Source organism: Perca fluviatilis, chromosome 14 (genome assembly GCF_010015445.1).
Source record: "Perca fluviatilis chromosome 14, GENO_Pfluv_1.0, whole genome shotgun sequence".
NCBI lineage: Eukaryota > Metazoa > Chordata > Actinopteri > Perciformes > Percidae > Perca > Perca fluviatilis.
In genome coordinates this window covers 17776411-17789646 of record NC_053125.1, presented here as the reverse complement: position 1 = coordinate 17789646, position 13236 = coordinate 17776411, and the positions used below count along the sequence as shown (strand labels likewise).

Here is a 13236-nt window from a genome sequence, read left to right as displayed (position 1 = left end):
CTGGCTGTCAAATGTTACGATTTGATGCTTTTCTTTGTCATACATGACAAAAAACTGAATCGTTTAAAAGACATTTTTCACATTAATTGATTAATCAAAAAATAATCAGCAGATGAATTGATAATGAAAACGGTTAATTGCAGCCCTAATTTGATTTGATTCGGTTTATTGATGTCACATTTTAATTCCGATTTGAGTCCCAATTCATGAAATGGGGAAAACGAGGCACTATGTTCTGGCTCTGACCTTGATGAAGAGACGTCTGACCAAAGTAAAACAGCAGAGTAACGTGCAGAAGTATGCACCTTTTTTCTTTCAGAAAGTTAACCACAACAATTTGGAGGCATGTTAAAGTCTTCTGCCTGTATGGGAATAAAAATCGACGTCAGCTGTGAAATGTTGCAGGGTTTACAGCCTTTTTTACTATACGTGTGGTCTCAGCAGTGGTTTCCTTAACATGCTGACTGAGAGTTCATGTATGACTCAATCACAGTTCAGCCTCCTGGAAGCCTGATGAATCAGTAAAGTCGACTGTCCACTTTTAGGAAAGGGTCTTTGGAATGAGTGAAGGTATATGATGCTGTCATAATAGTGGGAAATGAATGATTAATTGGTGGTAATGTCATGAAGATCCAGCAAAATGAGCGGTTATGCGTGTGTCATCCTCCCAGTTTTGGATTTACATGACATAGATCAGCCCTTGCTTTCTTTAGATCTAAAGAGGGTCGGGGGGCCTCAATGCAAACCCTCCACCCGCTGCATGACGCACACTTTTACTGTCAAATAGGTTGATTTAAATACTTAGTGGAAAGTTGAACTAGGTTTCCTATGTGTCAAGTCGGGTAGCTGTACACCACGGAGAGGCTGCAGACTTTTTAGAAAACACCTGAACAGTGAGTTCCAAAAATGTCTTTTCGGGCAGCTGCAGGTCTTTTAAGTTTCCATCTAATAATATTTTATTTTAAAAGTTTTAATTAATTTGACAACCCTTTCATATAACGATGTGTTGTCAGCAGTGCTGAATGAGTAGACACTTGTTTGTGGTTGTCTCATTTTTAGACAAAAAAAAAGACTTTTGTCATGTCGGTGTCATAGACACATGTTCAGTTGGCAGCTCAGCACTGTGCCCTCTGCTTTTAATAATAATTTTTAAACATTTCAATTTAGTATATTCTGGCACACATCCCTGTGAATTTGCATACACATGTAAATGACTCAGTCTCCTTGTTAAAAAGAGAGCTTTTTACAACCAACTGCCCATTTTTAAAGCACTATGTCGTACCTCACATCTAGAATACAGAAGTGTTTACCCTGTTAAAACCCAGCGGTATCTACTTTTCAGAATGCTGCATGTTGCCTCAGACCAAGTGAAATCTGCCTTCGGCTATTCTGAACTATTGAACTGAAAGCAGCGTCAGGAAATTATCAATTCAGATGCATTTTTACGATTCAGATTAGCACACGTGAAGCCTAAAAGCTATTGTTATCAGTTTGTAGTGTTCCAGACTTAATGGATTTAGTGCCATGTGGTCAAACAATGAGGTCTGTATCACCCCCACATCTATGACTTATTAGACATTTAAAGCTGTAGGTTTTAAAATCTTATAACCAAGATAAGTATGTGTAGTCACTGTAATATCAAGCCTCCACTCCTTTATTGTTGGGTTTCATGTGGTGACACGCAGCCTGTTTTTTAATGTGCCATTGGCAAGTATTAGTTTGAGTAAAGTTCAGTGTCTTTTCACCTGCTTTAACCTGCCTGCTGACACCGACACGTCCTGCGACTTACCTTTATTTGAGCACTGTGCCACTACACACTGCGTGTGCGTGTCATTGTGTAATGCAGTGTTAACTAGGAGTGGACCGGTTCGCAGCTCAGTTCATATCACAGTTATGGTTTTCGGTTTTAACATGCCTTTCCTTTATTTATTTATTTATTTATTTATTTAGCAACATTTCCGGCTAAGAAAATAAGGAACATAAACACTTCTTCATTGCCAAAATTCTATTTAAAGAATAGGTTTTCTTATTAATGCAAACAAAAAAATGCAGCTTTGTTATTTTTTATATATATATACAAATGGCCCCATTATAGTAGACTAAGGCCATCAACATAAGGCCATCAACATAAAGTGAAGCATAAGCTCAAACAGCACAAGACTTTTTTTCTTTCTTTTTTTTTTTTTTAAAAACAGTAGCCTACAACATGTCAATTCTTAATGGAAAGATTAGTTTTCCACTTGACATTAAAGTGCAGTATTTAAAATACAATGAAAAGAAAAGTGCTTATCAAAAAAATTGCATTAAGTGCAACATAACCCAAACACACACTGTCCACTGTTTTCAAAACAACAGGGCAACTTTAAATCTTTAGTGCGTAACTTTTTGATATTATTGAACGTCCGTTATATTCAAGCCATTGCCAAATAAGTTGCTACAAAGCTAATTAAGACTATCAGCTCCACACAGCTCTCTTTGTATTTCTCAGTATGGCTATGTTCAGAAGATTGTGTTGTCCAGCGACTTTCCCGCGCAGAAGCTCGAGTGAAGATGATTACCTCTTCTGAAGAGTCCATCATGTTTTTTTTAAATCCTCCGTGTCCTTCTTGGCTATTTGCAACTGTGTGGAGGAGGGGGGGGGGGGGACGTGGCGCGATCACAGAAGGCTTGTATCATGTGGACGCGCCGACAGTGTTGTTGTCATTACTTAGAATTCCTCATGGGGGAGACAGAAACTACGCTCTATATAGCTTTAATCATATGCTGTAATTCCGCATCCTCCACAACTGCATATCTTTGGCGATAAACCCACCCGAACTGTGACTAGCGGACAAAACGGTTCAGATTTTTTACTTGAACCGTTCTATCCCTAGTGTTTACGCTGTGTGTTTTGTGGTTAATAACCAGCCCACTCATGTTTTATTCTCCCTTTGTCTTTGCAGGAAGTTCGGGGAGCGCCCTCAGCCACTGCGCCTAACGAGGTGAGTGTGCGCATACACGTTTAGACACTGAATGTATTCTTCCCTTAACTCCTTTTGTTGTTGTGGTGATATTTGTATGTCTACCTATGTGTACTACTCACCCCATTTCTGGTGGTGATGCAGAAAAAGTTAGAGCTACATCTGTAATGACCACAGAATAAATGTAGATGCCGATTTGCTGCATGTTGCCACGATAACGACAAAAACAACAGCACGTTAATGTACTAGGGATGTAACGGAATGAAAATTTAACCTCACGGTTATAGTGACCAAAATTATTACGGTTTTCGGTATTATCACGGTATTCTTAAAAGTGTGTTCAATATGTTCAGAAAGCACTGAAACAAGCTGAAATAGTTTCAAAAACAGTAACAGTGTTTATTATATTACAAAAATATAGGCAATAGGCTTGTAAAAACTATTGAAAACCGCTGTAGGGTGTCCGGTAAGAACTTGAACTGGAGATGTCTGACTTTGAGATCCAGGAAGATTTATTTACAACTCGAACATGAAGTCAACTATGAAGTTGTATTTGACATTACATGTGAAGTTGGATGTGGTTCTGAAATATAAGCAAATAATAATGCACATTAATAAGCATCTTACTTACTATGAACATTATTTACCAAAAACTAAATGTTATAGCCACCAGCATATAACAAGAAACAATACTAAGATTTACATTCATTTCTCTGTAATAATTAACATAAATGTAACATATTGCTCAGTAACACAAACCGTGAATAAGCCACATCTATTACAACACACATATCCATAACACAACCTGAATATCAACACGTGGCTGCACAAGTAATATTAAACAATCGGAACATCTGTCAGCTATGCGATAAGAAACAGCAACAGCAATATTGTCAAGGCGATAATCTCTCTCTCTCTCTCTCTCTCTCTCTCTCTCTCTCTCTCTCTCTCTCTCTCTCTCCCCCCCAAATAAATGTCACTTCGTAACACGGGCTAAACTTATCCACATTGTAGCAGGACACTTATTGAAAAATGAATAAGTAGCTTAAACGTTTCCACAGATAATGAGGCAGTAAAACTCATGACAGTTTAGCAAGCTACAGAATAGTTTAAACTTACATTCTGGGCTATGCACATCCCTTCAACAAGTCCGAAAACGGGAAAGGAATGATAAAGAAAAAAGTCCATTTACAGCCGCTGTTCTGTCCCCTTCTCCTGTCTGAGTGCGAGTGATTGGCAGGAGATCAAAGCGATGACTCACAGTGATTGGTCAATCATCTCAGGAGAGAGAGCAAGTGTTACTATGGCCTTTTTTACGAGGCTGATAAATGTCCTGACGGAGCGCTGTCATCTCCTCCCTCCGCCGTAATTCCAACTTCAAGAAACGCACTGTAGGCTACGCAGTGCGCCTGCTCGGCAACTTCAGGAGACTCGGGTGAAGCTGGGAACACGCGGTTTCCACACCGTGGTAATCCACCGTGATAATAATGGTATTTTAAATGAAAATGGTAATTGTTATCTTCAACATTTTTACCGTGGTGTACCGTTACACCGGTAATCATTACATCCCTATAATGTACCAAACAACAACGTTGCATGCGTAGTTTTACTGTGTGATTCTGGCCTGATCGTCCATACTTCCACCATTGGACAGCTGTTATCGGTTGACCCCCGCTGTATTACATCATTTTTGTTCTGCTATTGATTGTTCATGAGTTAGATCTCTGTAGTTTTTCACTCTCTGAGACATGCTTGTATATGCTTGTATTAAAAGCTCATTTTAACACAAGCAGTTGTTTGTAGGCAAGGACTTTCACTCTAAAACTCAAAGCCCTACGATGTGCCCTGCATTCAGCATAGCTTTGACTAGCAGCGCTGCAAGTTTTTGATTATTTTGTTCCTCTTATGTTTGTTCCAAGTCATTTGGAGCAACATTTGGTTGAACACATAATATTGATGGATGTTGTGGCTTGCTTCTGGGCGTGTGTGTGTGTGTGTGTGTGTGTGTGTGTGTGTGTGTGTGTGTGTGTGTGTGTGTGTGTGTGTGTGTGTGTGTGTGTGTGTGTGTGTGTGTGTGTGTGTGTGTGTGTGTGTGTGTGTGTGTGTGTGTGTGTGTGTGTGTGTGTGTGTGTGTGCACTTGTTAGCTTGTTGGTGTTTCTCATTGTTGCTGGGAATGGGTTTGCGTGTGTGTGTGCTTTTCCTTTGCACGTGGCTCTTGGTGGGGAAAATAAGGGGTTGCATACTGCCTGGAACTGCCGAGCATGGTTTTGGAAAAAAGAGGCCCCAGGACCTTTTGATGTGTCCCCTTCTTCATTCATGTGCTGCCAGTCCGCTGGCTTGCAATGGCCCTTCTATTTGATGGTTTGGATGGCCAGAAATATGACTGACACAAAACACTCTTAATCGAGCAGCTGAAAGGCTGAAAACACAACTCCTTTTAGTGTGTATGCATCTTTGTACCCCTGTGTATCATGGTGTTGTGTCTCTTTGTATCTGGCTCAGTGTCCTCATGTCTGCATGTTCACTCACACAGTCACACTCACTTGAAACAACAGCAGCCCCTACGATTTTTTTTGTCAGGCAGCAGCACGGACAGCTAAAATAGTGCATCGTTCTGCAGGGGCGTTTTTAGGGCAGCTAAAGCCCTGGGTCCTGTAGGGCCGCTCTGTCAGGAAGGCTACTCGACTGGAAATACAATACATGACACACATACACTGGAAATGAGCGCACACAGACGTGCACAATCATACACACATCTTAGACACACAGGTACACGTGCACAAATCTACACACAAACAGACGCAACACCACATTAACATATAGGCTGGATAAGCTGCCTCCTATGTTAGGGGAGCAGCCCCTTCGTGTGTGTGTGTGTGTGTGTGTGTGTGTGTGTGTGTGTGTGTGTGTGTGTGTGTGTGTGTGTGTGTGTGTGTGTGTGTGTGTGTGTGTGTGTGTGTGTGTGTGTGTGTGTGTGTGTGTGTGTGTGTGTGTGTGTTCTTTTACAGGGGGGTCTTGTGACAGTACCGCTCTGCTGTAGACGCTGTGGCAGATGTACAGGACAGATGCCTGTCTGCTCTGCTGCATCTGTAGCCTGGCTTAACCCAACCCCACACACACACACACACACACATGCCCAACCCCTGCAGTGCCTGCTGTTGAATGGATAAATTGAAGTGGCCATTACTCTAACTTCCTGTCTCTGATGAAATAGGGCATTGATTTCCCAGTTTGCAGTGTATATTTTTTATTAATTTCTCTCCTGTGCTCTCACACAGACACATTTTCTTTCTCTCTCTCTCTCTCTTTCTCTCTCTCTCTCTCTCTCTCTCTCTCTCTCTCCCTCTCCCTCCCTCCCTCCCTCCCTCCCCTGTCCTTAATATTTATATGCATGTTGATATTCTTTTTATGTATGTCTTTATGTTTGTCATTTTGTGTGTCTGCACACTACTCGCATAGGAAGTGGAGCTGTGCACTGGTCACTGTCTCTCTCATTTCTCCTTCCAATCTTTGGCTCTCAGAAAGACACCTAATCTCTATCTTGCTCTCTAAATGTCACTTCGTCTCATAAAATCTTGTTGCCAAAAATGTAAAATATGTTTAACCTTTTTGCAATGTTGCTCATTGCTGGAACTATTTCCATTTTTATTCATTCATTATTGTATCACTGTCCTTAATGACTTTTTACTAGTTACTACTCAAACATATCTTTGCACAAGCATACAAGACTATGCTTATTAGTAAATTCTGTGTAGATGATGAATTGGCTGGTTGTGCTGTGAATAGCCTTAGTCATTTTGACTACAGTTTATATGCCTACATTATACTCACCTGCATGTTATGCACTGGGAGTGTCATTTAAGTGATTGTTTTTCCCTCTTATATGCTTTTAATCTTTTGAGGTCTTGATTTCACCCTAAATTTCCCCACCTACATAAAAAAAATATTCCATCTGTATGACATTGTCATGTGCATATTAGGGGTGGCACGGTTCACAAAACCCACGGTTCGGTTCGTATCACGGTTTTAGGGTCATGGTTTTCGGTTCTGTACGGTTCTTGTTATTTTTTCTTTTAATCTTTAACACTCCAGAAATATACTTCAGCATATGATATATAGCTTAATTATCCACAATGTAGGATACAGTATTAAATAATGATATAGTTATATCATGTAATCATGCACAAACTTGACTTGACTTTAAGCACATTATTGGGACCATCTCTGAGGAAAGCTTGGTGAGATTTTGATACAGCAAGAGAGAAGACATTGATGATTTCAACAAGCTTTTCATTTATTTGGCAAAAAAAGGAGAATGTGTGTTGCCATCTACAGGAAATTATGTTCTTTTTTAGCCCATGAAGATTGAAATATTACAGAATATCAATTGAAATAACTTTCAACAACTTCAGTGTGGCTCTTACAAAAATGGTATCCTTTAAGCGAGGAACTCTTAAAGCTCCGTCTTTTGAATAAGTCAGAATACGTTAAACATAAAAAAAAGTTTACATTGTTAGTTAATTTCCTATCTTGGCCTGGGACACACATTCATACTGTTTGATAAAGTACTTATTGGACTTTAACTCGTAGCTGTCCTCAATTTAGGTCCTCCTGTACGTCTCATCCACCGTGTGTGTTTGTGTGTGTTTTGTGTGTGTGTGCGCGTCAGTTGCGGGGGGAACTGAAGAGCCCCGCCTGCTGCAGAGAGCCGGCACGATTGAAACTGCAGCCGCTTCAGCAACTTTAGAGTGAAAAACGTTACAGTCTACATTGATGATAAAATGTATACAGGTTGGCAGGACGGTCTGACATGTTTTGCACGGTCTTTCGCTGTACGTTTTGTTGGTAACTTGTCCACACCGCTTCTTTCGCGCGAAAGGGAAACACACTGTCTGAGGTCACATACGGGCACAAGGCTACATTGCGCATGCGTCGAACCGTGTGGCACACACGCGCTCCGAACCGAGACAAGCGGACCGAACGGTTTGTATGTTTTTTTTCATGAACCGTACCACCCCTAGGATACCATGATTTTTATGGCTGCAACATTATGTCTGATGGAAATATTTTAGAGCATCATTTTATACGCATTTGACCTATTTGGTATCTTTGTAATCCTTGGCTTCCCCACTAGAATTAAATCTAAAATTCTGCGGGTTTCAACAATGCTTGGCTACACAACACAAGTTTGTAAAGATGGACCCACCACTGGGTTTATATAATTCATTTGATCCCAGAGTATTCTGTTTCATTTGAGTGCTGCCACATGTGGGACATCTTTGTTATCTATTCAGGGGTTATTTATGGGTAGCTGTGAAGTGGATAGCAGGGCATTGCAGATGACAATACACGAAGAACCACTGTGAGTGAAAGCTTAGGCATATGGTGGAGCATTTCTGTCTTGATGGGGGAACCGTCTCTCCCCAATGTAGCCACAGTGGTCTGGAACTGTTTGGTGAGTAGTGAAACAGTGTTAACCACAAGCCAGGGCTGTCGCACGAAACCTAACCAACGCTATTGTGAGATTCTTGGGTCATAAGATAACTATGCATACACCAATGTATTTTGAATATTTACTCACTGTCTTGACCCGCATATAAGATGACATCGATTTAAGAGGCAGAGGTATGTGGCTGATTCAACTTTTAGCTTTTTGGGGGAAGTGATTAACAATGTAATATTTAGACTTTGCAAGGTGGTGTTCAAATACAGGGCATATCCAGCAGGGCAGTTTAGTTACCAGCACACTTGGAAATAAATGGGTTAGATTGTTTGCATATAAAGCTGAGTTTGGTTTTTCCTTATTATTAATCTGCTGCTTATTTTATGGATTCAGTGATTTATTGTTTGGTCTGTATAAAATATCTGAAAAATGCTGTTTATTTCCCTATAACGTATGGTACCATTTTAATACTGCTGGTTTTGTCTTAAAACTCAATTGTATTCATTGTACTGCCACATATGTCAAAGAAAAGCATCAAACCCTCATATTTGGGGATCTGGAAGGTCAAATTTGGCATTTTTAACTGCGTCAAGGTGCCCCAGTGTGTGTGTCTGTGTGTTGTTTATCTGGGATGTCACCCTTCTGGCAAATGTCGCCGGTCACAGGCATCATCAGAGGTGTCCAGTGACATGTGCTCTGCAGGTTTGAACTGTGTGTTCTCCATATAATCAATCATAGATGTGAGCTCAGGAGCCTCCCTTGGGTTATTGTGTCTGTATCGGAGTATGATACTGGTGAGTGTATCGTTCACTTTAGCCCCAGAGGGAAGATTAGGTCAATTAATGTAAACACTTTTTTTTCCCCCCTGGCTTGATTTAAGAAAAGAAACTAATTTTCTCGATGTCGTTCATAAATGGTATCAGACTGCATCAGATTGGTTAGATGGCCTCAAATGTTTGGAATTCTAGGATTGTACCTCCATCGTTATCGTTTTTCAGAGTAATTTAGAAAATATTGAATAAACAACAGAACATAATTTTATTTTGTGCGAGACTTAAAGGGGTGATAGAATGCAAAACTGAGTTTACCTTGTCATAGTTGAATTACGACAGTTCGGTGGGTAAAATAGGCATATATATATATATAGAACCTCAAAGTCCCATTGACACCTATTTCCTATGCAAATCTCACAATTTGAAACTACTGCTGAAAATGGGCGAATCTCAACAAAGCTCATAGTTGATGTCAACACGGTGGCTGTACCTTATTTGGCTCTAGTCTGTACCTTTGTCACGCCCCAACATTTACGTACAAACCACTGATCTGAGACCAGCTGGTCTTCTGAACCTAGGACGCGCAGATCTCAGAAATTTTTAAACATTGTTCGTCTACTATTTCATTACTAAATTCACTTCTGAGACTTTTTTATGTGAGAAATCAACTATGTAGAGCTCAAATATGGGCAGTTTTGCAAATTGGCAAATTTTCTACGACTGTGTCGGACTCGAGAAGCTCCACAGTCTGACGTGACAGCGGCCGGTGCCTGCTGACTCGCGGACAAGAGACGTTTATTACACACACATATCCATTGTAAGATTAACTGGAACCTGTGGTTTTTCAAAGTTAAAATACTCCACAAGAGATTGCGGGTGTAAGCTCGCTGACCGCGCTCTCACTCGCACACACCAGCCATTTAGCAGAAAGAGGGGAGGGAGAACAGCGAGCTGCCGGGCGTGGACCTCTGTCAGGGCAGCGGCATTTGGTAGTCCAATAACCCAGAAGCGGTGACTTTGCGCTGGGTATGGAGGTATGGCTGTGATGGAGCTCCAGCCAGCTCACAGCGGGGTCTGTGAAGGACGACAGGCCGGGCTGCACGTCAGACCGTGGAGCTCCTGAACTCCGGCGCAGTCTGACCAAATTTGCAACTAGCCATAAATTTTTGTAAAACGTCCCATATTTGAGCTCTATATGGCTGATTTCTCGCATTAAAAAGTCTCAGAAGTGAATTTAGTAATGAAATAGCAGATGAACAATGTATAAAGTGTGTGTGTGTGTGTGTGTGTGTGTGTGTGTGTGTGTGTGTGTGTGTGTGTGTGTGTGTGTGTGTGTGCTTCAACCAACCAATCAGTGCGCAGCTCATCTAAATATTCATGAGGATACCATAAGAAAAGCAGAAAAGCATTTTTCATCCAAGTTTCATCCAGGGCTTTTTCACAGGGTTGCATTAGGAACAGCAGCCGGGCCATTTTCAGCCCAACCAATGTTACGTATCCTATTAGGAGACCTTAAGGAACGGTGTGAAATACCCTATATAATCATTCTATCACCCCTTTTTAAATTACAGCTTTTATCCCGAAAAATAATTGTCTCATCACACAGTGAGGCGAGGAATTAAACGTTTCCCAGTCCATTATGAAATGGATGAACCAAAATCCCTCTCAGCCTTCCTCCTCCTCTTCTGTACCCCTGCTTCCACACACACACACACACACACACACACACACACACACACACACACACACACACACACACGCACACGCACACTGCGAGGGGCCCCTTGCTTTTCATAACAAAAGCCCTGTCCAACCCGAGCGTGCGGCCCAGCATTGCGTGGCAGAGTGGAAAGCTGTGTCTGAGTGGGAAGCCCTCTGAAGCACCCTGGCGTGTCAGGTGTCACTGACATCTGTGCATGTGCGCGGGTTGGGTCAGGGTGTGTTAATGTCCGTGCGTATGATGCGTCTTAACTGTGCATCTAAGCCTGATCTTTGACTTCTTGCTTTTCAGACCAGCATAAGCTCTACTGGTCTCCCAGATATTCAAATAATTTGAGGCTTGTTTGTGTAAAGGAGGTGTGGGAGGGTTTGGAGTTGACAGAAGTAATTGGAGCGCGGACCTTGCAACATTTTGACACGAGATGAGGAATCTTTGCTGGTGAGCTCAGCTCTGTTGTTTTTGTTTTTTCAGCTCTGGTGTTTTCTTTTTCCTTCTCTCTTTAACCCCCAACCCCTGCTCTTCCTTGTTTCCTCCTCTCCCCTCTCTTGTCCCTCATGCTCCTCACTGTCCCCCTGAGCCGGTCATTAACGTTTCAGCCCACCCCCACCTCAAACTGACCCAGCTGGGGGAGAACATAGCTTTTTTTGGCTAGCAGAATGTGCCGGCTTTCCAGAGGTCATTGCGAGTGTACTGTATGTGTGCATGTGTGTTTCTGTATGTTCTCATTCCATACTTCACACGTTTTTAATTTTATTTTTTACACTAAAGTGTTGCCTTTTTAAAACCTGCTCGACGATACACAGTGGAACCCCCACACATCAAGCCTTGAGGCTCCCTTTGCTTCAGCTTTAAGTTTCCACGCACCCAATATCCCCTCATCTGCTAGATCACAAAATGGCTTGTTAATGGACAACTTTCTCTCTCTTTTTTTCCTGTTTCCCTCTTTTCATCTTGCAGAGAAGCGATGAGGAATTACCTGAAGGAGCGAGGTGACCAAACTGTCATGATCCTGCACGCAAAAGTTGCACAGAAATCCTATGGCAATGAGAAAAGGTATGACCCTGGTATGATCAAAGTTACCTCAGGCCTTGATATTGGAAGTTGTTGGATTTGAGAAAATAAAGTAAGGCTGAGAATGTTTTTGAAGGTTTAACAGATAGATCACCATCAGTATGTGTAATCTCTCTGGCTGTCTGGGTAGGAGTAACACTTCACATTCAGAAGACGGATTTCCTTTCACTCTCGGAGGAATAGTTAATCATTTTGTGAAATTTGCTTTCTTGCTGAAAGTTAGAATAGAAAATTGACACCACTTTCATGTCTCTTCAATAAATTTGAAACTATAGCAAGCACTTACTTAACAAAAGGCAACAAAATCTATCTACCAGCACCTCTTAAGCTCACTAATTGACTAGGTATGCCTTATTGTTAATAACAAACTGAAATGTAGTTTTACAGGGAGTTAATTGCCAGACTATTTTTTGGCCGGCAGCAGGCTAGCTGTTTCCCCGTTTCCAGTCTTTATGCTAAGCTAAGCGGCTGCTGGCTGCAGCCTTAAGGCCCTGACACACCAAGCCGACGGCCGGGGACTAGTGGCAACGAAGGACTACTGTGATGTCGCCTCCCGTCGGCTGTCGTCGCCTTTGTCTTGGCCAAAAATTTGCAGTGGAACACACCACAGAGGCTACAGCCGGCAGCCAAGTACCATGTATGTGCTGCGTCTGCGTGAGAGGAAATAACTCTCCCAAAAAAAAGGGGCGTTTTATATATATGTCTCACTGCAATTTTGATTTCTTGTTGTTTTTTTCAAATAAGGGGTAAAAATTCACTTGTGAGAATGTGTCAACCTCTTATTATAAATGCTGTTTAACAAGCCTTTATACACACTGACCTATTGTTGAGGACACTGATTGCAAACAGCTAATCCTTAAAGGGTGTTATTGGCATCATGTAGAAACACAAGCTTGGCCGCCTTCATTGCATTCAGGCTAAGGGGTGAATGGAAACCACACATTCCAGCTTGCCTGCGCACAGTGTGGTTACCTGGACCTTTCTGACCTCCCATAGCAAAAGGTCAGAGGAGGAAATGAGTGGCGACCTCGTGTGTGAGGCCACGTTCAGGTGAAGGCCACAGAGAGGCGGAAGGAAAGGGCGCAGGGAGAGGGAGTTAGGGGCGATGGGAATATAGGGGAGATAAAAGGCTCTCGCTGGAATGTGCTGGTGAAACCATGAAGCATTTCGGTGTAACAGGTCTCAGAGGTATACGGTGCAACTTACCCTGTTGCTGTCTGTCTTTGTTTGCGATTTCCACGCAATTGCAGGGTGATCACTTTTTTTCT

General features: G+C 41.9%; 1 protein-coding gene across 5 annotated transcripts in view; it reads left to right on the top strand.

Annotated features, from left to right (window-relative positions):
• rbpjb (recombination signal binding protein for immunoglobulin kappa J region b) overlaps positions 1-13236 on the top strand; it is a 56893-nt gene that overhangs the window by 31432 nt on the left and 12225 nt on the right. For 4 of the 5 annotated variants that reach the window (XR_005641649.1, XM_039822623.1, XM_039822625.1 and 1 more), the window contains exons 2-3: positions 2943-2981; positions 11855-11950. Coding sequence is in view for 4 of the 5 variants with exons in the window: in XM_039822623.1 (XP_039678557.1) it covers positions 2943-2981; positions 11855-11950 (135 nt within the window). In the remaining variant the exon portion in view is untranslated. Of the gene's footprint in view, positions 1-2942; positions 2982-10913; positions 11336-11854; positions 11951-13236 lie in introns of those variants that run through there. The other variant, XM_039822626.1, reaches the window with a different exon arrangement.